Source organism: Pongo abelii, chromosome 16 (assembly GCF_028885655.2).
Source record: "Pongo abelii isolate AG06213 chromosome 16, NHGRI_mPonAbe1-v2.0_pri, whole genome shotgun sequence".
In the NCBI taxonomy this organism is placed as follows: Eukaryota; Metazoa; Chordata; class Mammalia; order Primates; family Hominidae; genus Pongo; species Pongo abelii.
The window spans coordinates 28295618-28318054 of NC_072001.2; the positions used below are offsets into that span (position 1 = coordinate 28295618).

General features: G+C 43.1%; 2 protein-coding genes, 1 non-coding gene and 1 pseudogene across 3 annotated transcripts in view; 2 read left to right on the plus strand and 2 right to left on the minus strand.

Annotated features, from left to right (window-relative positions):
- SNRPN (small nuclear ribonucleoprotein polypeptide N) overlaps window positions 1-22437 on the minus strand; it is a 165125-nt gene that overhangs the window by 107651 nt on the left and 35037 nt on the right.
- On the plus strand, window positions 3924-4265 carry LOC112129061 (small ribosomal subunit protein eS27-like). Its single transcript, XM_024232578.3, has one exon. It carries the CDS (start codon window positions 3945-3947, stop codon window positions 4197-4199), a length of 255 nt encoding a protein of 84 aa, XP_024088346.1. The 5' UTR covers window positions 3924-3944; the 3' UTR covers window positions 4200-4265.
- On the plus strand, window positions 5228-6219 carry LOC100436463 (large ribosomal subunit protein uL18-like; annotated as a pseudogene).
- Window positions 21253-21354, minus strand: LOC112129298 (small nucleolar RNA U13). The gene has a single exon (XR_002911703.1). It is a non-coding gene; the product is annotated as a small nucleolar RNA U13 (small nucleolar RNA).

The following is a 22437-nucleotide window of genomic DNA, read 5'->3' on the forward strand; positions in this document are numbered from 1 at the left end:
CCCTTGATATCTGATCAGGTTCATCTTCCACCATCTTCCAAGTGATACAAGAACACTCTGGCCTATTTTTAACAAGAATTTTGTTAGGTGTCAGTTTGGCCAGAATCGCCCTTATCCCTGATGTTTCCTTTTAGTAATTTTCCATTCCTTGACCCCCCACACCACAACCCTGCTTCTTGGTTATAAAGTCCCTTTTTCCCATGATATATTTGGAGTTCAGAGCAATCTCTCTATTCCACTGCAAAATCCCATTGCATTGGTCCCTATATCTATCACAATGGTCCTGAATAAACTCTTCTTTACCATGCTTTAATAGGTATCACTGAATATATAATTTTTTCAGTTATTCATTTCTGGTCCCCTGGACCTCTCACCCAGGACCTTAGTGTGCACCTTTGAAACCTTGTCTTTACTCCTAATAAGTTGATTGGGGATCCACTGGTGAATTAGACTCTGGAGCCATTGATTGCTCTGCACAAGTGTCCATTGAAGCTTGTAAGGATAGGTTTTAATTTTTTTTATTTATTTTTATTTTTATTTTTATTGTTTTGTGTGTGGAGAGGATCTCACTATCCCGCTATGTTGCCCAGACTGGTCTCAAACCCTGGGCTCAAGTGATCGATCCCCTTGCCTCAGCCTCCCAAAATGCTGGGATTACAGGCATAAGCCACCACACCTGGCCTTGATTCTTAAGATTCAGAGTATAGTCTGAAGCTGGATTAGACTCCCAGGCATCTTTTGAACGGTACTTCCTGGAATGGAAGGTCTTTTTCCTGGCTCTTTGTAGGGTGAAAATTATTTTCTGATCCTTGGGCTGCACATCTGTTCTTCCTAGCTCTTGTGGGAGGCCAGAATATGCCACCCTAAAATTGGAAGCATTGTTGAGCTGAAGACAATTAAGAAGAAGCAGATGCAGGGAAGTTTTTTGTTCTTCCTTTACTGGCCGAAAAGCAAGATATAGAGTTGCGAAGACAAAAGGTACCCTCTCCCTCCCCACTCTCCACATTCACACTTTTACCAGGGAGAACAAAGGCTAACCACTGAAGAAAACTTTAGACACTGGTCAGCCTGGAAATGATACCAAAGGAATTTATAGCAACATGCTTATTAACTGAATTTATCTGCAATTTATTTGCCTTTCCATAAGTTGTCACCCCTATGGACACAATCTCCTTTTTCTTTATCTTTTCACTTCTCTAAAAATGTATGGTTCTCTGCTGAAGATGCTATATATGCTGGAATTCAAAGCACTTCTTTGATAACTATTCATTCTCTGGGTATTTTCCATATGTAGATGAAATGTACACATTAATAAACTTGTTTGCTTTTCTCTTGTTAATCTTTATTTTGTTAAAGGGGTCTGTTTGGACTAAAAATAACCTATGAGTGATATTTTTCCCCTATACTCTTTTTCTTTCTTTCTTTTTTTTTGAGATGGAGTCTCACTATGTCACCCAGGCTGAAGTGCAGTGGCGCAATCTTGGCTCACTGTAGCCTCTGCCTCTCACCAGGTTTAAGCAATTCTCCAGCCTTAGCCTGCCAAGTAGCTGGGATTACAGGCATGTGCCGCCACACCTGGCTAATTTTTGTATTTTTAGTACAGGCGGTCTATTACCATGTTGGCCAGGCTGGTCTCAAACTCCTGACCTCAAGTGATCTGCCCACCTTGTCCTCCCAAAGTGCTGAGATTACAGGCGTGAGCCACTATGTCCAGCCCTTATACTCTTTCTTGAGTGGGCATGATTCCCTAACTCCCTGAGATAGAATATTTTTCCTCCTGCCTGTTTTCCTGAGTATCTTAGTCCATTGTACTGCTATTAGAAATACCTGATATTGGCCACCGCAGTGGCTCACGTCTGTAATCCCAGCACTTTGGGAGGCAGAGGGGGCCAGATCACCTAAGGTCAGGGGTTCGAGATCAGACTGGCAAACACGGTGAAACCCTGTCTCTACTAAAAATACAAAAGTTAGCCGGGTGTGGTAGTGCATGCCTATAATCCCAGCTACTCAGGAGGCTGAGGCAGGAGAATCACTTAAACCCAGGAGGCGGAGGTTGCAGTGAGCTGAGATCACACCACTGTACTCCAGCCTGGGCAACAAAGCGAGACTCTGTCTCAAAAAAATAAATAAATACCTGATAATGAATAACTTATAAAGGACATAAATTTATTTGTCATGTTTCTGGAGGATGAGAGGTCCAAGATCAAAGCACCAGAAGGAGGTCTAAACAGGGCTACTGTCTGTTTCCAAGATGATGTCTTGTTGCTGCATCCTGTGGAGGAGCCATAACTATGTCCTCACATGGTGAATGGGGCAGAAGGGCAAGAAAGTACTCCCTTTAAATTAATACGCTTTCAAAGAGGTGTTAATCTCATGCATTAGAGCAGACCCCTCACGGCTTAGTCACCACGCAATTGCCAAACCTCTTAATACTGTTGCATTGGGCATTAAATTTCCACACGAATTTTAGAAGGGACACCATTATTCACACGATAGTACTCCACCCTTGCAATGACATGAGAATTCATGTTGTTCTCACACACAAGAATATGTCCATTCCATCTTAGTAACTCCAAAATGTCTTAACTCATTCCAGCATCAACTTTCAAGTCTAAGTCGAAAGTCGCATGTAAATATCATCTAAATCAGATATAGGTGATGCTAAAGGTACAATTAATCCTGAGACAATGGCTCTCCAGCTGTGAACCTGTGAAGTCAAACAGATTATGTGTTTCCAAAATACAATGGTCGGACAGGCACAGGATAAACATTCCCTTTATAAAAGTCAGAAATAAGCCAGGCATGGTGTCTACAGTCTTAGCTATTCAGGAGGCTGAGACAGGAGGATCTCTTGAGCCCAGGAATTTGAGACCAGCCTGGGTGACACAGCTCGACCCCATGGCAAAAACAAAAGGTTGGTGGAGGAAATAGGCAAGAAGATAGGGGTAACATGTCCCACATAACTTCAAAACCCAACAAGACCAACAAAATTCAATCTTGAGGTGTGAGAGTCAGCTTTTTTGATTCTACCTCTCACCTTACAGAGACACTGGGGTAGTGCTTAGGTTCCCAAGCCCCCAGGGGACCCTGCTGCCATGACTGCTGGAGTCAGCCCATGCCACAGTTCTGCAGGTTGTAGTCAGGTGTCTATGTCTATCACAGGTTGGAATACGCACTACTGGATCTACAGGTCTGGGTCTAGGAACTCAGGGGTGGCCCTGCCCCTATGGCTCCACTGAGTATTGCCCTAGTGAGGGCACTCTGTGGTGGCCCCAACCCAATAGTTCTGCTGGACATTGACCTAGTAGGAACTTTCTATGGCAGCTCTGCCCCTACAGCAGTTCTCTGATTGGGCCCTGAGGCATTCTTCAAGGCTTCCTTGGAAATTAGGTGGAGAAAGCCGTGCCTTCACAGCTGTGGATTTAGCATGCCTGCAGTTAGCACCACACGCATGCTACCCCATGTTTTACTACTTGTGTTTTCTGGAGGTGTGATCTGAGCTGTACCTGGGCCCACCTGAACCGCAGATGGGGAAGCTTTGCTTGACTTCAGGGAGCAGATACATGAGGCAGCATAATCAGTGAGCCCCAAGTTCCCACAGGCATCCTGGGTTTCACTGGAACCCTGGGCTCCTTCCTTAAAATTGTTATTCCCTCAAGGACCTGGCACTTTGGGCCTGTGATGGTTGTGACATCCTCAGTGTTCTCTGAAATGTCTTCAGGGTCATTCTCCCATTGTCTTAATGAATAGCGTCTGGCATTCTAGTCATACTAATCTCCTTATCAAACGGTCAGTTGGCCACACAGTTGGTTTTGTCTCCTGAACTTATTTAAAAAATTATTTACAAGGCCAGGCTGTTAATTTTCCAAATCTTTATGTTCAACTTCCCTTTAAAAATAATTTTCTTTGGCCCTTTCCAGCAGTGACGACCTACCCACAAGAACATGCCTCTTGCAAAGGATCTCCTTCATCCCTCTCCAGAAGAGGAGAAGAGGAAACACAAGAAGAAACACCTGGTGCAGAGCCCCAATTCCTACTTCATGGATGTGAAATGCCCAGGATGCTATAAAATCACCACAGTCTTTAGCCATGTACCAACGGCAGTTTTGTGTGTTGGCTGCCACACTCTCCTCTGCCAGCTTACAGGAGGAAAAGCAAGGCTTATGGAAGGATGTTCCTTCAGGAGGAAGCAGCACTAAAAGCACCCTGAATCAAGATGAGTGGGAAACCATCTCAATAAACACATTTTGGATAAAATAATAATAATAATAATAGTCTTTGGCCAGGTGAGGTGCCTCACGCCTGTAGTCCCAGCACTTTGGGAGGCTGAGGTGGGTGGAACACGAAGTCAGGAGTTCAAGACCAGCCTGGCCAATATGATGAAACCCCATCTCTACTAAAAATACAAAAATTAGCTGGGTGTGGTGGCGGGCGCCTGTAATCCCAGCTGCTCAGAAGGCTGAGTCAAGAGAATCACTTGAGCCCAGGAGGGGGAGGTTGCAGTGAGCCGAGATCGCACCATTGCCCTCCTGCCTGGGCGACAGAGCAAGACTCCATCTCAATAATAATAATAATAATAATAATAATAATAATAATAATAATAATAACCATTTTTTTTGAGATGGGATCTCACTCTGTTGCCCAGACTGTGGTATGATCATAGCTCACTGCAGCCTCGACCTCCTGTGCTGAAGCAACCCTCCTACCTCAGCCTGCAGAGTAGCTGGGACTACAGGTGTGTGCCACCATGCCCAGCTAATCTGCTTCCCTTTTGATTATAAGTTCTATCTTTAACTCGATTTTCTCTTCTCACAGTTTACTACAAACAGTTAAGAGAAGCCATGCAGTACCCTGAAAACTTGGCTTAGAGATTTCTTCTGCCAAATGTCCTAGTTCATCGCTCTTACATTCTACCCGCCAAAAAACTATTAAGACACAGAAATACTTCAACAAGTTTGTGGCAGGGCAGGCTCCCATTAGCAACCAGAACAGTCAGTTTCCACTGACCCTCTATTATAATTCGAATGAATGTGTAAGTTAAACACTAAAGAACTGGAGAAACAGGTGACTGAGCATGAGGGCTGGAATATTAAAATAAACCCATTAAAATGGGCTTTCTTAGCCTAAAGTCTGGTTGAATAATAAAAGCATTTTACACAGATACCTTGTTCCAGGTACCCACTTAAGATTAAAAAGCTTTCCCCTTCTCCCCGCCCCAGCGCCACTGGGCCTGCTGGTCTCTGTCGAGCCGCGGACGCAGGTGTCTGTTCTGCAGGATGGGGTTTGTTAAAGTTGTTAAGAATAAGGCCTACTTTAAGAGATACCAAGTGAAATTTAGAAGACGATGAGAGGGTAAAACTGATTACTATGCTCGGAAACGCTTGGTGATACAGGATAAAAATAAATACAACACACCCAAATACAGGATGATAGTTCATGTAACAAACAGAGATATCATTTGTCAGATTGCTTATGCCCGTATAGAGGGCGATATGATAATCTGCACAGCATATGCACACAAACTGCCAAAATATGGTGTGAAGGTAGACCCGACAAATTATGCTGCAGCATATTGTACTGGCCTGCTGCTGGCCCGCAGGCCTCTCAATAGGTTTGGCGTGGACAAGATCTGTGAAGGCCAAGTGAAGATGACCGGCGATGAATACAGTATGGAAATCATTGATGGTCAGCCAAGTGCCTTTACCTGCTATTTGGATGCAGGCCTTGCCAGAACTACCACTGGCAATAAAGTTTTTGGCACCCTGAAGGGAGCTGTGGATGGAGGCTTGTCTATCCCTCACAGTACCAGACGATTCCCTGGTTATGGTTCTGAAAGCAAGGAATTTAATGCAGAAGTACACCAGAAGCACATCACGGACCAGAATGTTGCAGATTACATGTGCTACTTAATGGAAGAAGATGAAGATGCTTACAAGAAACAGTTCTCTCAATACCTAAAGAACAGGGTAACTCCAGACATGATGGAAGAGATGTATAAGAAAGCTCATGCTGCTATACGAGAAAAACCAGTCTATGAAAATAAGCCCAAGAAAGAAGTTAAAAAGAAGAGGTGGAACCATCCCAAAATGTCCCTTGCTCAGAAGAAGGATCGGGTAGCTCAAAAGAATGCAAGCTTCCTCAGAGCTCAGAAGCAGGCTCCTGAGAGCTAAGCCAAACAATTTTCTATGATGATTTTTCAGATACAGACAATAAACTTATGGACAGAAAAAAAAAAGATTAAAAAGCTTTCCAAGACTCTAGAGAAAGATTTCCAGACCCTAGGTCCTAGTTAAAGGTTAGATATAGATTGAAGGAAACACTCCTGTTTGGAGGTGCAATTCCACTCGTAGCATGGAGCTTAAAATGTATATAAGCACTAGAAAAAAACTTGTAACTTTGAGTTGGTATGGTGAGTTACTCTGGCCTTCTCCCTGTAACCAGCTGCAGAAATAAACTCCCTTCTTTCCCAGACCTTGTTCTTTCCAGGAACAAATCCTCTGCCACTTGGTAACAAGGATGGCTTTTCCTCCAGTTTCCAATAAGATATTCCTCATTTCCATCTAAGACTTCATCAGAATGGCCTTTACTGTCCATATTTTTTCCAACATTCTGTTCACAACCACCTAGATAATTTCAAAGACGGAGGCTTTCTCTATGGTTTTTCATCTTCTTCTGAAGCCTCACCAGAATCGCCTTAATGCATGGCAAACTAGCCTTCTTCCAGCATGCACTTCCAAACCCTTCCAGCCTCTACCCATTACTCAGTTCCAAAGCAGCCTTTACATTTTTAGGTATTTGTTATAGCAACACCGCCACTTCTCAGTACCAATTTCTATCTTAGTCAGTTGTGCTGCTAAGCATAACATCTGAGACTAGGAAATCTATAAAGAACAGAAATTTGTTTCTCACAGTTCTGGAGTCAGGAAGTCCAATTATGCCATCAAGTCACTGGCATAATTGGTGTCTGGTAAGAGCTGTTCTTTCTTTCTTCCTTCCTTCCTTCCTTTCTTTCTCTTTCTTTTTTTTTTTTTTTTGAGATGGAGTCTAGCTCTGTTGCCCAGGCTGGAGTGCAGTGGTACAATCTTGACTCACCACAACCTCCACCTCCTGGGTTCAAGCGATTCTCCTGCCTCAGCCTCCTGAGTAGCTGGCATTACAGGTGCCCACCACCATGCCCAGATAATTTTTGTATTTTTAGTAGAGATAGGGTTTCACTGTGTTGGCCAGGCTGGTCTCGAATTCCTGACCTCGTGATCTGCCCACCTTGGCCTCCCAAAGTGCTGGGATTACAAGCGTGGGCCACTGCGCCTGGTCTACTTTGTTCTTTCAAGGTAGTGTCTTGTCAAGGCGTGGTGGCTTATGCCTATAGTGCCAGCATTTTGGGAGGCTGAGGTTGGAGGATCACTTGAGCCCAGGAGTTTAAGACCAGTCTGGGCAACATACTATTGCACTGAATATTACATTTAAACATGATTTTTATTTTTATTTTTTGAGATGGAGTCTCGCTCTGTCACCCAGGCTGGAGTGCAGTGGTGCGATCTTGGCTCACTGCAAGCTCCGCCTCCCGGGTTCATGCCATTCTCCTGCCTCAGCCTCCCGAGTAGCTGGGACTACAGGCGCCCACCACCACACACGGCTAACTTTTTTGTATTTTTAGTAGAGACGGAGTTTCACCATGTTAGCCAGGATGGTCTCAATCTCCTGACCTTGTGATCCACCTGCCTCAGCCTCCTAAAGTGCTGGGATTACAGGCATGAGCCACGACACTGGGCCTCAACTTGAATTTTTGAGAGGGCACCATCATTAGAACCATAGCAGTGGGAATTATTCCCTGGATACTTGGCCTGGAAGTCCTTCCTCCATAGGTATTATTCCCTGACTTCCTGGGCTGCAAATCTCTTATTCCTAGCTCTATTTAAGACTGCTCCATTCTCTATATTGGATTCTGCTTCTCCCTTGGGATGTTCTCTGTCATCTGACTCCCCTCTTCTCAAATCCCTGCTAATGATATACTTTGCTGACTCTGTCCACCTCTTTTTTGGCATTATTTTACCCTTCAGTTCTCTTGCATCCTTTGATATTTCCCCCTTCAAGCTCCTACCTGCTTTGTCCTTCCTCCCTCTGCCCTCCCCTGCCAGCCTTTTATGTCCTCCAGTCCCGCAATCACTTGAACTTTAGGGCCCTCTTCTCCTAAGGGACGGAAGATCCTGCAAAATCAACTACCTGAGTCAGAAAAGAAAAAAAGCTAATCAGAAATAGACTGGATGACAACTTCTAGATGTCTGCTCAGCCATTCACCTAAAATTTAGTTAATAGCCTCCATAAGAATGACCTCTGATAATAGGCACTTACACCCCCTTGAGTCTCTGTAAATAATGCCCCCAAATATGGCACTTCAGAAATTGAGATAATAGATGCAGGAAGCACATTCTTTGACCTCTTCCCCCTGAAGTGGGTCATAAAAGAATTTGTCTGACCTACCTCCCCTGAAAGTAGGTCATAAATTCCTCATTCAAGAGGGGTCCTTTTCTATACCCAGAGACCAAGAAGAATCTGAACAGATCTTGCTAAGTTCTCCTCAGATTATTGCCACTAGGTCGTATCCATTTGTTTTCCAATCACACATTTGCATAGCTCTCTGTAAAAACAGATTTTTCCAGCCACGCACGGTGGCTCATGTCTGTAATCCCAGCACTTTGGGAGGTCAAGGTGGGTGAATCGGTTGAACTCCAGAGTTCAAGACCAGCCTGGGCAACAAGGCAAAACCCCATCTCTACAAAAACAAAACAAAACAAAAATTAGCCAGGTGTGGTGGCACCCACCTGTAGTCCCAGCTACTTGGGAGACTGAGGTGGAGTATGGCTTGAGCCCAGGGAGGTGGAGGTTGAAGTGACCTGAGATCGTGTCACTGAACTCCACGCAGGGTGACAAAGCCAAACCTTGTCTCAATTAAAAAAAACAAAAAACAAACGAAAACAAAAACAAAAACAAAAAACAAACAAACAAAAACAAAAACAAAAAAACCCAAGGTTCTCCCTGGTTCTTTTGATCTTCATTTCTAAAAGCTCCCATGTCACATAATACTTTTAGTAACTACATTTGATATGATTTTTTCTTATTAATATGTCTTTTGTTATAGGAGTCTCACTCATTAACCTTGTAATGGGTGATGAAAATACATTACTTTTTTGTTCCTACAATTTCAAATAAATCACCTTTGTGTCTGTTGCTGGGTGGGCCACTCAGGAAGTTCACCAGAACACTGGATGTCATCACCAAAGACACACAAACTGTAAACTAGGAAAACTCATTAGACTGTCACTGCCTTCCTAACTTCACCATCTAAAGATAAGCTCAAGTCTAAACAATCTTGACTGGCTGATTTCTGGACTCAGAAGCTGAGTTTACAGTTTATTCCAAATATTAATCTTTGTTTTTCTTTTATTTTCACATAAACTAAGCTGCTCTCATTAAAAGCCTGACAGCTACGACCACCTAGCACTTACCTTCTACCAAGTCCCAACAAATGTTACAGCTGGTTCTTAATGAACAAAAGGCAACTCAACAACAACAACAACAACAAAAATTGACTAACATTATTCAAATGAAAGAATGTGTCTTTTTTTTTTTTTTTGAGATGGAGTCTCACTCTGTCACCCAGGCTGGAGTGCAGTGCTTGATCTTGGCTCACTGCAACCTCTGCCTCCCGGGTTCAGAAGACTCTCCTGCCTCAGCCTCCTGAGCAGCTAGGACTACAGGTGCACACCATCATGCCCAGCTAATTTTTGTATATTTAGTAGAGACGGGTTTCACCATATTGGCCAAGCTGATCTCGAACTCCTGACCTCATAATCCCCCCATCTCAGCCTCCCAAAGTGCTGGAATTACAGGTGTGAGCCACCGCACCCGGCCCTCCCTGTCATTTTTTAACATCCATCTTAAAATCGGGTGAGATTTCTGAGCCAGTCAAGGAAGTGTTCTTGAGCTAATTTGGTGGATTTAATTTTTAATTTTTTTTTTTTTTGAAACGGAGTCTTGCTCTCTCACCCAGCCTGGAGTGCAGTGGCAGGATCTCAGCTCACTGCAACCTCTAAATTCTGGGTTCAAGCGATTCTCCTGCCTCAGCCTCTTAAGTAGCTGGGATTACAGGCACATGCCACCAAGCCCAGCTAATTTTTTTTTTTGAGACGGAGTCTTGCCCTGTCGCCCAGGCTCGAGGGCAGTGGCGCGATCTCGGATCACTGCAAGCTCCGCCCCCCCGGGTTCACGCTATTCTCCTGCCTCAGCCTCAAGAGTAGCAGATGCCCAGCTAATTTTTGTATTTTTAGTAGAGACAGGGTTTCACCATGTTGGCAAGGCTAGTCTTGAACTCCTGACCTCAAGTGATCCTCCCAAAATGCTGGGATTACAGAAGTGAGCCACCATGCCCAGCCAGGATTTTCTTTCTTTCTTTTCTTTTCTTTTTTTTTCCAAGGGGGAGTCTTGCTCTGTTGCCCAGGATGGAGTGCAGTGGTCCGATCTTGGCTCACTGCAACCTCCGCCTCCCGGGTTCATGTGATTCTCCTGCTTCAGCCTCCTCAGTAGCTGGGATTACAGGCGTGCAGCACCATACCTGGCTAATTTTTGTATTTTTAGTAGAGACGGGGTTTCACCATGTTGGCCAGGCAGGTCTTGGGCTCCTAACCTCAGGTGATCCACCTGCCTCAGCCTCCCAAAGTGCTAGGATTACACGCATTAGCCACTGTGGCCGGCCTGAACAGATTTTCTAATAAAATATGAACTATGCATGTGTGCCATTAAAACACACTCCTGTACATCCATGTTTGTAATTGAAATCAGCCTAATAGTGTTCTCACCAACTGTTAACTGTAGTATGTGGTATTAAAAGTGGTTATGGGGCCAGGCTTCCCTGCATTTTTACTGTGCATTATCCTGAATTGTGTTCCCTCACACACTGCAGCAAAACATAGCATTGTTTCAGTTTTGAAATATATTTTTAAAAAATTCCTGCTGAAATGAACTTAGTAATTTCTATGTTTTTACCCATCTTTTTCCTTTTTCTTGCTCTGATCTTTTTTTTTTTTTTTTTTTTTTTTTTTGAGACAGGACTTTGCTCTGTAGCCCAGGCTAGAATGCAGTGGCCAGACCTCAGCTCTGCTCACTGCAACTGCTACTTCCTGGGCTCAGGTGATCTTCCCACCTCAGCCTCCCAAATATCTGGGACCACAGGCATGCACCACCACACACAGCAATTTTTTTTGTATGTTTTTGTAGAGATGGGGTTTATCCACATTGCCCAAGCTGGTCTCGAACTCCTGGACTCAAGTGATTCGCCCTTCTCTGCCTCCAAAGTGATGGGATTACAAGTGTGAGCCACTGCGCTTGGCCCTGACCTTTCTTCTTCCAGCTTTCTGGGACTATCTCTCCCATTAAAACTCAGTAGTAGCCCTAGCAGCTGCTTGTACCAACATTCTGTAAGCTTTTTCATGGCCTCTTATTTTCTTGATACCAGATGGTTCCACAATTCTGAATCCTATAAACCAAATGAAGTTTCCATTGGAAAGCATGAATGGAACCTGTGCTGAAACATTCAAGGACTGATTTGGGATCCTGCATAGAGTGGTGTGAGTGGATGAAAAGAATGATGCAAGTTTTTGACCGTTTTCCTTGCAACCATTTCCTTTGGCCCTTAGGATGTTTTGTTTTTGTTTTTGTTTTTCTCTGTTTTGTTTTGTGTTCATGTTTTTCTCTGCCAAACCCTCTATACTTTTGCCTGTATAGACTCTTTCTCTAAAGCCAAAACTTTGGGTTAACCACTTTTCAGACACTGGGAAACCAAAATTCTCAATTTACAGTCATATCTGTGGCATCCCTATTAGAAAGCTGCAAACTGTAGCTAATGAATGTATCTAAATACATACAAAATCAAAGAATTAATGTGCCATTAAGTATCCTCAACATCCATCCCCAGCATATGCTTTCAGATTGACTCAGGTAAATAAAATAATCTCTATCTGTGGTTCTGAGAGGTGAAGCCAGCTGGGCTTCTGGGTTGGGTGGGGACTTGGAAAACTTTTCTGTCTAGCTAAAGGATTGTAAACACAATCAGTGCTCTGTGTCTAGCTAAAGGTTTGTAAACGCACCAATCAGCACTCTGTGAAAATGGATCAGTCAGCACTCTGTAAAATGAACCAATCAGCAGGACACGGGCGGGGCCAAATAAGGGAATAAAAGCTGGCCACCCGAGCCAGCAGTGGCAACCCACTGAGGTGCCTTTCCACGCTGTGGAAGCATTGTTCTTTTGCTCTTTGCAATAAATCTTGCTGCTGCTCACTCTTTCGGTCCACACTACCTTTACGAGCTTGTAACGCTTGTAACACTGCAAAGGTCTGCAGCTTCACTCCTGAAGCCTGCGAGACCAATAACCCACCTGGAGGAAGGAACAGCTCTGGACTGAGAGCTGTAACACTGACTGGAAAGGTCTGTGGCTTCACTCCTGAAGTCAGCAAGACCACGAACCCACCAGAAGGAAGAAACTCTGGACACATCTGAACATCTGAAGGAACAAACTCTGGACACACCATCTTTAAGAACAGTAACACTCACCGCCAGGGTCCACAGCTTCATTCTTGAAGTCAGCAAGACCAAGAACCCACTGGAAGGAATGAATTGCGGACAGTTCCTGAAATATTTCATCATCTGTTCATACTTAGTTTCTTTCCTGGAAGAAAAATCCATTTTTTCTTCCCTGATATATATATTTTTAAGTTACTGCTATTTATTATTGTCTCTAGTCATAACTTTCTTCCTCCAGATAGCATTCCCTGACCACTTAAATTTCAACTACATTCCTATACATCTGGAATTCCCCAGTAGAATGCATAGTCTAAATCACAAATTTTCTATCCAGAAGTAGTTGCTTGTTTGTCTGAATTCCCAATTCACAGATGCCTCAAGTACAGGAAGAAAGCTGAATCTTTCATTCACCTCTCCATGATCACTCAAATTCTGTTCACAAAAATGCAGTGGAAATGCTATTTCCATTTTCCCCTCCGGAAATTAGGAACAATTAAGCATTTATGCAATACCATTCTGAAGTCCAAAAATAATATTAGATCTTGTCTTACGTTACAATTTCTTAGTTTCTCTTATTTACATAGAAGGAAAAGAACTTGTCTTGCTTATCTGTTCCTCCTCATTTCTTCCTCCACAACCCCATTTACAACTCTATGAACAGATCATTCTGATTCCTTTGTAATCGGTGCGCCATGTCCCTTCTCGCCTCATTACACTTGTGAATTTTTCTGATTTGCATGTCCTTTCCTTCCTATGTTCTGTGCACTTGAAATCTGAATTTGCCCTTGAAAATTTAACTTAGTCATTATTTTACTTCAGAAACTGATGTTGACTCCTTATGTTGTTTAAAGATAGTTAATCTTCTTTATTCTCAGGTTACATATTTGCAAATATGCCCACTCACTAAAGTTTATGTGTAACTTCAAAATCAATACCTGCAGTACTTTTGTGGTCATGCAGAGTGGCAGCAATTTTGTCACCAACTGAGCATATTCCCAGGTAAGGTAGAACACGATGACATTCTTTTTTGTCTCAGTCATACAAACAAGTGTTCTTTTCATGGTCCGTATAGTATCACTCTGCAAATGTGAATTGACTTAGGGTTGAAAGCTAGGTAGGCATCTGTTGAACATTTGACTATCAGACTCGGAACTTTTTTTCATATAGAGATCAAACAATACTCTAAGTACGCTTCTCATCTATTTCATTCTAGGGACCCTGTGATCAGTTAGCTACCACCAAAGTCTTCTGTTTGCCAAAACATTCTGATTACTGGTATATCCCTCACTGGCCTGTAAAACAAATTGTACATTGTGTCTTTGGCAAAGTTATCACATGAGCAAGATGGTTGAGCCTTCTTCCTCTACCTAAGACGGCAATACCAAGGAATACATCTAACCAAGGAGATGAAAGATCTCTACCGGGAGAACTACAAAATAAATCGTTTTTTTTTAAATTTTTTGAGACAGGGTCTGGCTGTGTTGCCCAGGCTGGACTGCAGTTGCATGATCACAGCTCACTGCACCCTCAACCTCCGGGGCTCAAGTGATCCTCTGATCTCAGCCCCCCAAGTAGCTGGGACTACAAGTGCACCACTCTCCCTGGCTAATTTATTTATTTATTTTTTGTAGATACAAGGTCTCATTATGTTGCCCAAACCGGTCTTAAATTTATGGACTTGTGTTATCCTCCTGCCTTGGCCTCCAAAGTGCTGGGATTATAGGTGTGAGCCACATGCCTACAGCACAATAAATCTTGAATCCCCAGTAACAGCACTGAGATTAATTAACCCAATCTACTGTTATATTTTGTCCTCCTTAGTATAACGACCTTAGAATGTTCTTCCAACATTCCCCAGGTTTCTTCCAATATGTGTCACAATTCCTTTTGTATGTAGCTGTTTCCTACAGGTCATAGTGTGTACCTATCCCTTAGGAATAGGTTGCTATTCAATCCTAGTTATGGGGTCTAGTCATGCTACTAGCAAAAAGTGATGATTTGTAGGGGACTTTTAGAAAAATGGGCATCCCCTTTAATGGAATCTAACCCAGCGTTTGTGCAGAGGAAAGATATTTTTTTCAAACAATAGAGAGAAGCTACTTAAACTGGTAAGAAAGGCTCAGCCTGACTTTCTGTTTCCAGATGGTCAGTTTCAACTGAGTCTAAACAGATTCCCCCATTCCAAGTTTCCGGATCTCATTCTTGGTTTTGATATTTAACAATATCAGCCCTGCAGCTACAACAAATGAATTTCCTTTATAGTCAGCATGGAAGTTCTCAGGTTTTCAAACCGTGGCTTGAACTGAGAATTAAGGAACCTAAGCTTGTTATTTTCTGTTCATAATCACTCAAGGACCCTCAACTGAATCCATTCAACCCCACAGTCCTTACAGTTATCTTGACTACCATAACATTCAGTGCAGCAGTCACTCGGGCTCCCAAGGCACGTGTTTCAGTTGGCACTTTGCCACAATCAACCACAGGTCATTGCTTGATTAATTGTGATACCACCGCATGTCGTAGGTTACTAGTATCCCATTGCACATTGACAAGGAGCTGTGGAATGTGCTCAAACATAAAGGAATGACCAACACAACTTCCCAGATTCATCTCTGTGGAAATATCTCTTGGAAAAATGCCAGCATTAATTCTTTCAGTGAGGGTCCAATCAGGAGGCAGACAAAACACAAGAATTTGAGGAGGGAATGTTTGAAATGGACATTTATTTACTATAAGTGCATTGCAATCCAGAGCTTGTTAGAGGCTACACAGAATAGTCACAGTGTGTGGCACCAGTGGAACTTTCCAGAAATCTTCCCGCTTAGGTGCCAGGGAAAGGTGTTCACAGGTAGGTGTCTTACTGGAAGCACTATACTAGAAACCACCTCAGGGTAGGGGATATAGGAAGTGGCTGACCACTAGTGCTGCTGATTGTCATGCATTGTAGGAGCCTGATGCTAGAAAAGCCATTGTTGCTGCAGGATTGCTCATGCATACTGTAGAAACCTAGTGCTGGAGAAAGGTATGCATGCTATGGGAAACGGCTGAGAGACCACAGTGGAATCAGAAAGGAAAATCTCTTTTTACAATGTCCAACCACCTTCAACTACTGACAAAGCTTACTATTGCAACACAATATATTTTTAAGGATATCTGACTCAATTTTCACAGAGCAGGCAATGAATGATTAATTTTGATCTAAAAGGCAACAGCTTATTAATTGGCACACAGTTCTTTTAATTAAAGGAATAATAAAAAATTAAAATATATCTTCAAACATAGTGATGGTATTTACAATATTTTAAACAGATCATTGATTTTTCCATTGATGTTTGTAATATAAAATGTTGGGAGAAAAGCTGAGTGTTGGGAGAGAATTTGAGGCAGGGCCTGCATGTCTGACATAATGTAAAAGAGTCTTGAAACGTGTCTGGGGTCCAGGGTCTAAAACCCCTTGTGGCCTTTGGAATGTGTCTAGACTTGCTGGCTCCTTGCTTCTAGCACTCCCATTATCTCAAGTAGCCATATGTTTCAAAGAAAATGCTAAACCATCACAGCTGTAGCTCATTTGCTTGATACACCGCTTCCTTTCAACCCCCACAGCCTCACCACCTGTTTCTTTGTTTGATCACCAATAAATAGCATGGGGTCGCAGAGCTTGGGGCCTTTGCAGCCTCCATACTAGCATTGGCCCCTGGTCCCAGTTTCTCTCTTAACTTGTCTTTTCTCATTCCTTTGACTCCGTGGGACTTCGTCGCCCCCACGGCCTGGTGTTGGGTCCGATCACCCCAACAGAAAACACTTAATTTTGATTCATACATTAAAGTCAGATTAAATTGATAGTTGAGTTTGTAATAACACATTTTTCACCTGAACTCTGAGCTTCTTTCGTCATACACAATTCAAAGTGGTTCACCCCTTTATACTTTCAATATATACTACTATATACTACTTTTTTTTTTTTTTTTTTTTTTTTTTTTTAGACAGATCTCACTGTAGCCAGGATGGAGTGCAGTGGTGTGATGTTGGCTCACTGCAACCTCTGCCTCCCGGGTTCAAGTGATTCTCCTGCCTCACTCTCCTGAGTAGCTGGGACTACAGGAGCCCGCCACCATGCCCAGCTAATTTTTGTATTTTTAGTAGAGACGGAGTTTCACCACGTTAGCCAGGATGGTTTCGATCTCTTGACCTCGTGATCCGCCTGCCTCAGCCTCCCAAAGTGCTGGGATTACAGGCGTAAGCCACCACGCCTAGCTCAATATATACTACTTATGTGCCAATGAGGCCGATGAAATGACCTACATGATGTGAACTGATCAAAACAGACTATTTTTTTTAAAAAAGCTTGCATTTTTGCTCAGAAATGTTTGTCTCTTTTTCTTGTTTTTGTTTTTGTTTTTTTTCCAGGTACTTCTCCCACAAGACTCATACATGTCAGCATTTTTGCCCCTATGGTGTTAGCAGTCCAACTGAGTAATTGCCATTGATAAGAGGGAATTTAGATACCATTTACCAAGAAAATGCTCTTGTAGTGCCTATTTGATCTTCCTAACACTAAAGGGAAGACAGAGTGTAGTTCTACATATTTAGCAACTTTTTAATTTGTGTATTAATACATTAACACAGGATGTATTAGTTGATTCTCAGCCTGCTAATAAAGATGTATCTGAGACTGGGTAATTTATAAAGAAAGAGGTTTAATGGACTCACAGTTCCACATGGCTAGGAAGCCCTCACCATCATGGAGGAAAGCAAAGGAGAAGCAAAGGCACATCTTACATGGTGGCAGGCAAGAGCACTTGTGCAGGGGAACTCCCATTTATAAAACCATCAGATCTAATGAGACTTATTCACTACCAAGAGAACAGTATAGGGGAAACCACCCCCCCATGATTCAATTGTCTCCACCTGGCCCTGCCCTTGACACATGGGATTATAAGTCGAAGTGAGATTTGGGTGGGGACACAGCCAAACCACATCACAAGGTCTCACTTTGTCATCCATTCTGGAGTGCAGTGTGTGATCATAGCTCACTGTAACCACGAACTCCAGGGCTAAAGAAATCTTCCCATTCAGCCTCCAGAATAGCTAGGACTACAAGCACACACCACCACACTCGGCTAATTTTTTAATTTTGTAGAGACAGGGTCTTGCTACGTTGCTCAGGCTAGTCTCAAACTCCTGGCCTCAAGTGATTCCCCCCACCTTGGTTTCCCAAGATGCTGGGATTACGGGTGTGAGCCACCACATCCAGTCAACTTAGCAGTTTACAACAATGTAAATATATTATCTCCATTCCTGTGGGTCAGTGGGCACAGGTTAGCTGGATTTTCAGGTGAAATATTTCACAGGGATTCAGTCAAGGTGTCAGTGGCCTGTATTACATTTTTGTTTTTGTTTTTGTTTATTTTAGACAGAGTCTGGCCCTCACTCAGGCTGGAGTGCAGAAGGGTGATTTTGACTCACTGCAACCTCTGCCTCCCGAACCCAAACCATCCTTTCACCTCAGTCTCCTGAGTAGCTAGGACTACAGGTGCATGCCACTGTGCCAGGGTAAGTTTTGTATTTTGCTATAGAGATGAAGTTTTACCATGTTGCCCAGGCTGGTCTCAAACTCCTGGGCTCAAGCAATCTACCCACCTCAGCCTCCCAAAGTGATGGGATTACAGGCGTGAACCACTGTGCGCAGACTCTGTGTTACTTTTTAAGCTCATTTGCTTGTTGGCAGAATTCATTTTACAATGGCTATAGAATTCATGGCAGCTTGCTTCTTCAAAGGCAACAATGAAGAGACAGAGTCTTTTCTATTTTGTCTGACATCAGGGAAGGCCTAGGAGCCATTTTTTTTTTTTTTAGACGGAGTCTCTCTCTGTTGCCCAGGCTGGAGTGCAGTGGCAGGATCTCGGCTCACTGCAAGCTCTACCTCCCAGGTTTACGCCTGCCTCAGTCTCCGGAGTAGCTGGAACTACAGGTGCCCGCCACCACGCCTGGCTACTTTTTTTGTATTTTTAGTAGAGATGAGATTTCACCGTGTTAGCCAGGGGAGTCTCTATCTCCTGACCTTGTGATCCGCCTAGGAGCCATTTTAAGTGGCTCATCTGATAAGGGGAGGTCTACATAGGCTATTCTGCCTTTTAATGAACTCAAAGCCAACTGATTACTTTAATTACATCTGCACTATATCTTCACTTTTGACATATAACATAGCATAAACACAGTAACGATATCCTTTGCCACATGCTATTGGCAGGTTCTTCCCACACCCGAGGAAACGGAATTGCATGAGAGTGACTAATTGTGGGTCACCCTAAGGTGTTTCCACTACTGTCACCATGCTTCAGGCACCACCTACTGTACCTTAGGGCCACATCATATCTTCCATCAGACCAGCTGGTAATTTCATGCTTCATCAAGTTTTTCCTGTTCTAACTTGGGTTGCAATTTTGCTTTGCTAAGGATATACCTAGAAAGAACTAATGTGTTCTGTGCATCTTTAACTTCTACCTAATAGCTTGCCCATGCAAGTAGAACTCAACATGAACCTTTCATAGCTGAATTATTATTAATATTATGTCTTAAGGTCTTACGTGGGAATAACACCTTTAATACAAACATAGTCCAAATCTGGCTTGAAAGACCTTGTTCTCATATATTCCTTTCCATGTGCATCGCTGTGAGTATGTGGTGTTCTGCAAATATAGAGTCTGTCTTGTCATTTCTACCCTTGGCTTAGGGCTGTACTGGAGCAAAGGATATTCAGGAAGGCTAAAAGTAGATGTAAACAAATCTTCAATATATGGACAAAGGATAAATTGCTACAGGGCTGGGAGAGAATGCAGAGTAACACAAAGAGAGTACCTTTGTAACGGCAGAATGTTTTCACACTGAGGTGTCTTGTTTATACTGTTTAGCATTCTTATCTCATGGGCCAGATATGTAACTGAGGCATGGGTGTTAAATGACCAGCAGCCATCAATTTCCAATACCAATTGCCATCTTTCATCTTGACCAGATTATGTGATGGCAATTTCAATTCTCTTTTTGACTCAGTCATCCAAAATTAAATGTTTGAGGTTAATCAGTTTTAAGATACTCATAGGGAATGTGTTGTCCGTGTGTGTGTGTGTGTGTGTGTGTGTGTGTGTGTGTTTGGGTGTATTTTTTCTGTAATGCTCTGACAATATATTCAGGACATGCCACCTCAAAATATGGAAACTGGCATAATGAATATTTTAAGCTGAAGGAATTTCAGAAACCAAATGTGTAGGAAGGACTTTCTCACCTTTCGCTGAAAGAGGTCATAAAACCTGGGAGGGGCTTTTTGACCTTCTGCTGAAACAAGTAATAAAACCCTCATGTGAGAGCTGCCACACTTTACCCAGAGGAAAAGATCTTTATCTCTGAAGACACAGGGACACTGAGAGGAATCTGAATGAATAGCCCTTGCTGTTTCCCCCAGTTTATTACACTTAGTTGACATCTTTTGGTCCCATTACATTTCTCCATGACTTTTCACTCTTCATCAAACCAGCAAAAAAACACTCAGGTTTAACTGCTTCTTTTGGGCTTAGTTTTCTTATGAAGATTCATGTCACATAAAACATACAGTAAATCAACTTGCATGATCTGTCTCTTGTTACAGGGGTACAAGAAAAGGAATGAGAAGGGTAGAAGTTTCTGGCAATGAGAAAGGGACAGCTGGGACGCTTCACTCTGGAGTCTACAGGTGGGATTCTGGAAAACAGACACAAGCCTGTGCAAGGTGAGAATTTTCACCAAAGTCAGCTCTCCCAGATCTCTGTCAGTAGTTCCTGGTCAAGAGAAGAAAGTAAAAACCCCTTGTCCCTTATTTTCCCAATGCAGATGGATAGGAAAAAAATTATAAAAATTCGTTATCTAGATTGTGACTGTAGTTTGATTTTGTGGTACCTATTGGTTATTGATCCTGTCCTTCCCAGGAGCAGCTATTGCTTTTCTGTTTCTGTCATTTTGTGTCAAGAATTTGGCTTGGTTTCGGCCGGGCACGGTGGCTCACGCCTGTAATCCCAGCACTTTGGGAGGCCGAGGTGGGCGGATCACGAGGTCAGGAGATCGAGACCATCCTGGCTAACATGGTGAAACCCTGTCTCTACTAAAAATACAAAAAATGAGCCAGGCATGGTGGTAGGCGCCTGTAATCCCAGCTACTCGGGAGGCTGAGGCAGGAGAATGGCGTGAACCTGGGAGGCAGAGCTTGCAGTGAGCCGAAATCGCACCACTGCACTCCAGCCTGGGCGACAGAGCGAGACTCTGTCTCAAAAAAAAAAAGAATTTGGCTTGGTTTTCCACTTGACGGGGCATACAAGTTGTTGGTTCTTGTGTGTGCAAGCAGCCAACCATCAGGTTGGGGGGCTATGGGAATACACCTGGACAGACATGTGGGTTGCAACCCATTTGCAGCTAACATCTATTGCCAGCTCTCAGGGGTATTATCTAGGCCTGCCTTTCTTTTGGCTATCTTTGAGAGTGGTTTGGCATCTTTAGAGGGCTGCATATTTTACACCCTCTTTGAAGATGCCTCTGCATTCATGGGTAAGTCATAAAAGGCTTATGGATTGGGTTTTTTTCCTTTTTCTTTCAGTTTTTGTTTTCTTATTTTTTACCTTTCTCCACCTTTTTCTCTTTTCCTTTTTGTCATGTCAGACATGTAATGATGTCATAACAAGGACTGAGGGAGGCACATCTCACACCTGAATATGAAAACCCTATCACCATACTGATAAAGAACTATGAAAGAATCTACGGATTTTGGTTCCAAGTCACTTGTAACAGGTACATTTTTGTTTTTAATGGGAATGTACTATCAGGAATATTTACCTTGTCTCTTGACCAAAACCTGATAAGATATTTGAAAAAAATTATATATATCTGAGATGGTGTCTTGCTCTGTCACCCCGGCTGGAGTGCAGTGGCGCAATCACAGCTCACTGCAGCCTTGACCTCCTGGGCTCAGGTGATCCTCTCACCTCAGCCTCCTGAGTAGCTGGGACTACAGGAGCATGCCACCACATCCAGCTAATTTTGTTTATTTTTAGTAAAGATGAGGTCTCAATACGTTGCCCAGGCTGGTGTGGAACTCCTGGGCTCAACCAATCCTACTGCCTTAGGTTCCCAATGTGCTGGGATTACAGGCACGAGCCATGGCACCCAGCCTGAAAGGATTTTGTAAGACCTCTATGATCAATATTTGGCCTAATGGGAAGCTGATAGTTACAGACTTACAGGAAAAACTTTCTTTTCTTCTTTTCTGTTTTTTGTTTGTTTGTTTGTTTTGAGACAGAGTCTCACTCTGTCACCCAGGCTGGAGTGCAGTGGCTTGATTTTGGCTCACTGCAACCTCTGCCTCCCAGATTCAAGCAATTCTCCTGCCTCAGCCTCCAAATAACTGGGATTACAGACGTGCTCCTCCATGCCCAGCTAATTTTTGTATTTTTAGTAGAGACGAGGTTTCACCATGTTGGTCAGGCTGGTCTTGAACTCCTGACCTTAGGTGATCCGCCTGCCTCAGCCTCCCAAAGTGTTGGGATTATAGGCATAAGCCACCACACCCAGGCAATAGGAACAATTTTCTCAAGGCCTCTCTGTTCTCTCCTTTTGATCCCGATCTTCCCATGTAAACTTATCAGTTGACAAAAACCCTTTTCTTGAAACTCTGTTGGCTATATGCTTTCACAATTCTGCCTACCTCCCACTTTTTGGCATGATTTTGTTAAGGATATTTATTTATTTATTTGTTGAGATGGAGTCTCACTCTGTCACCCAGACTGGAGTACAGTGGTGCTATCTTGGCTTACTGCAGCTTCCACCTCCCAGGTTCAAGCG

Coding starts and splice junctions, on each gene's coding strand:
- LOC112129061 (XM_024232578.3), top strand. CDS start 3,945: ATGCCTCTTGCAAAGGATCTCCTTCATCCCTCTCCAGAAGAGGAGAAG.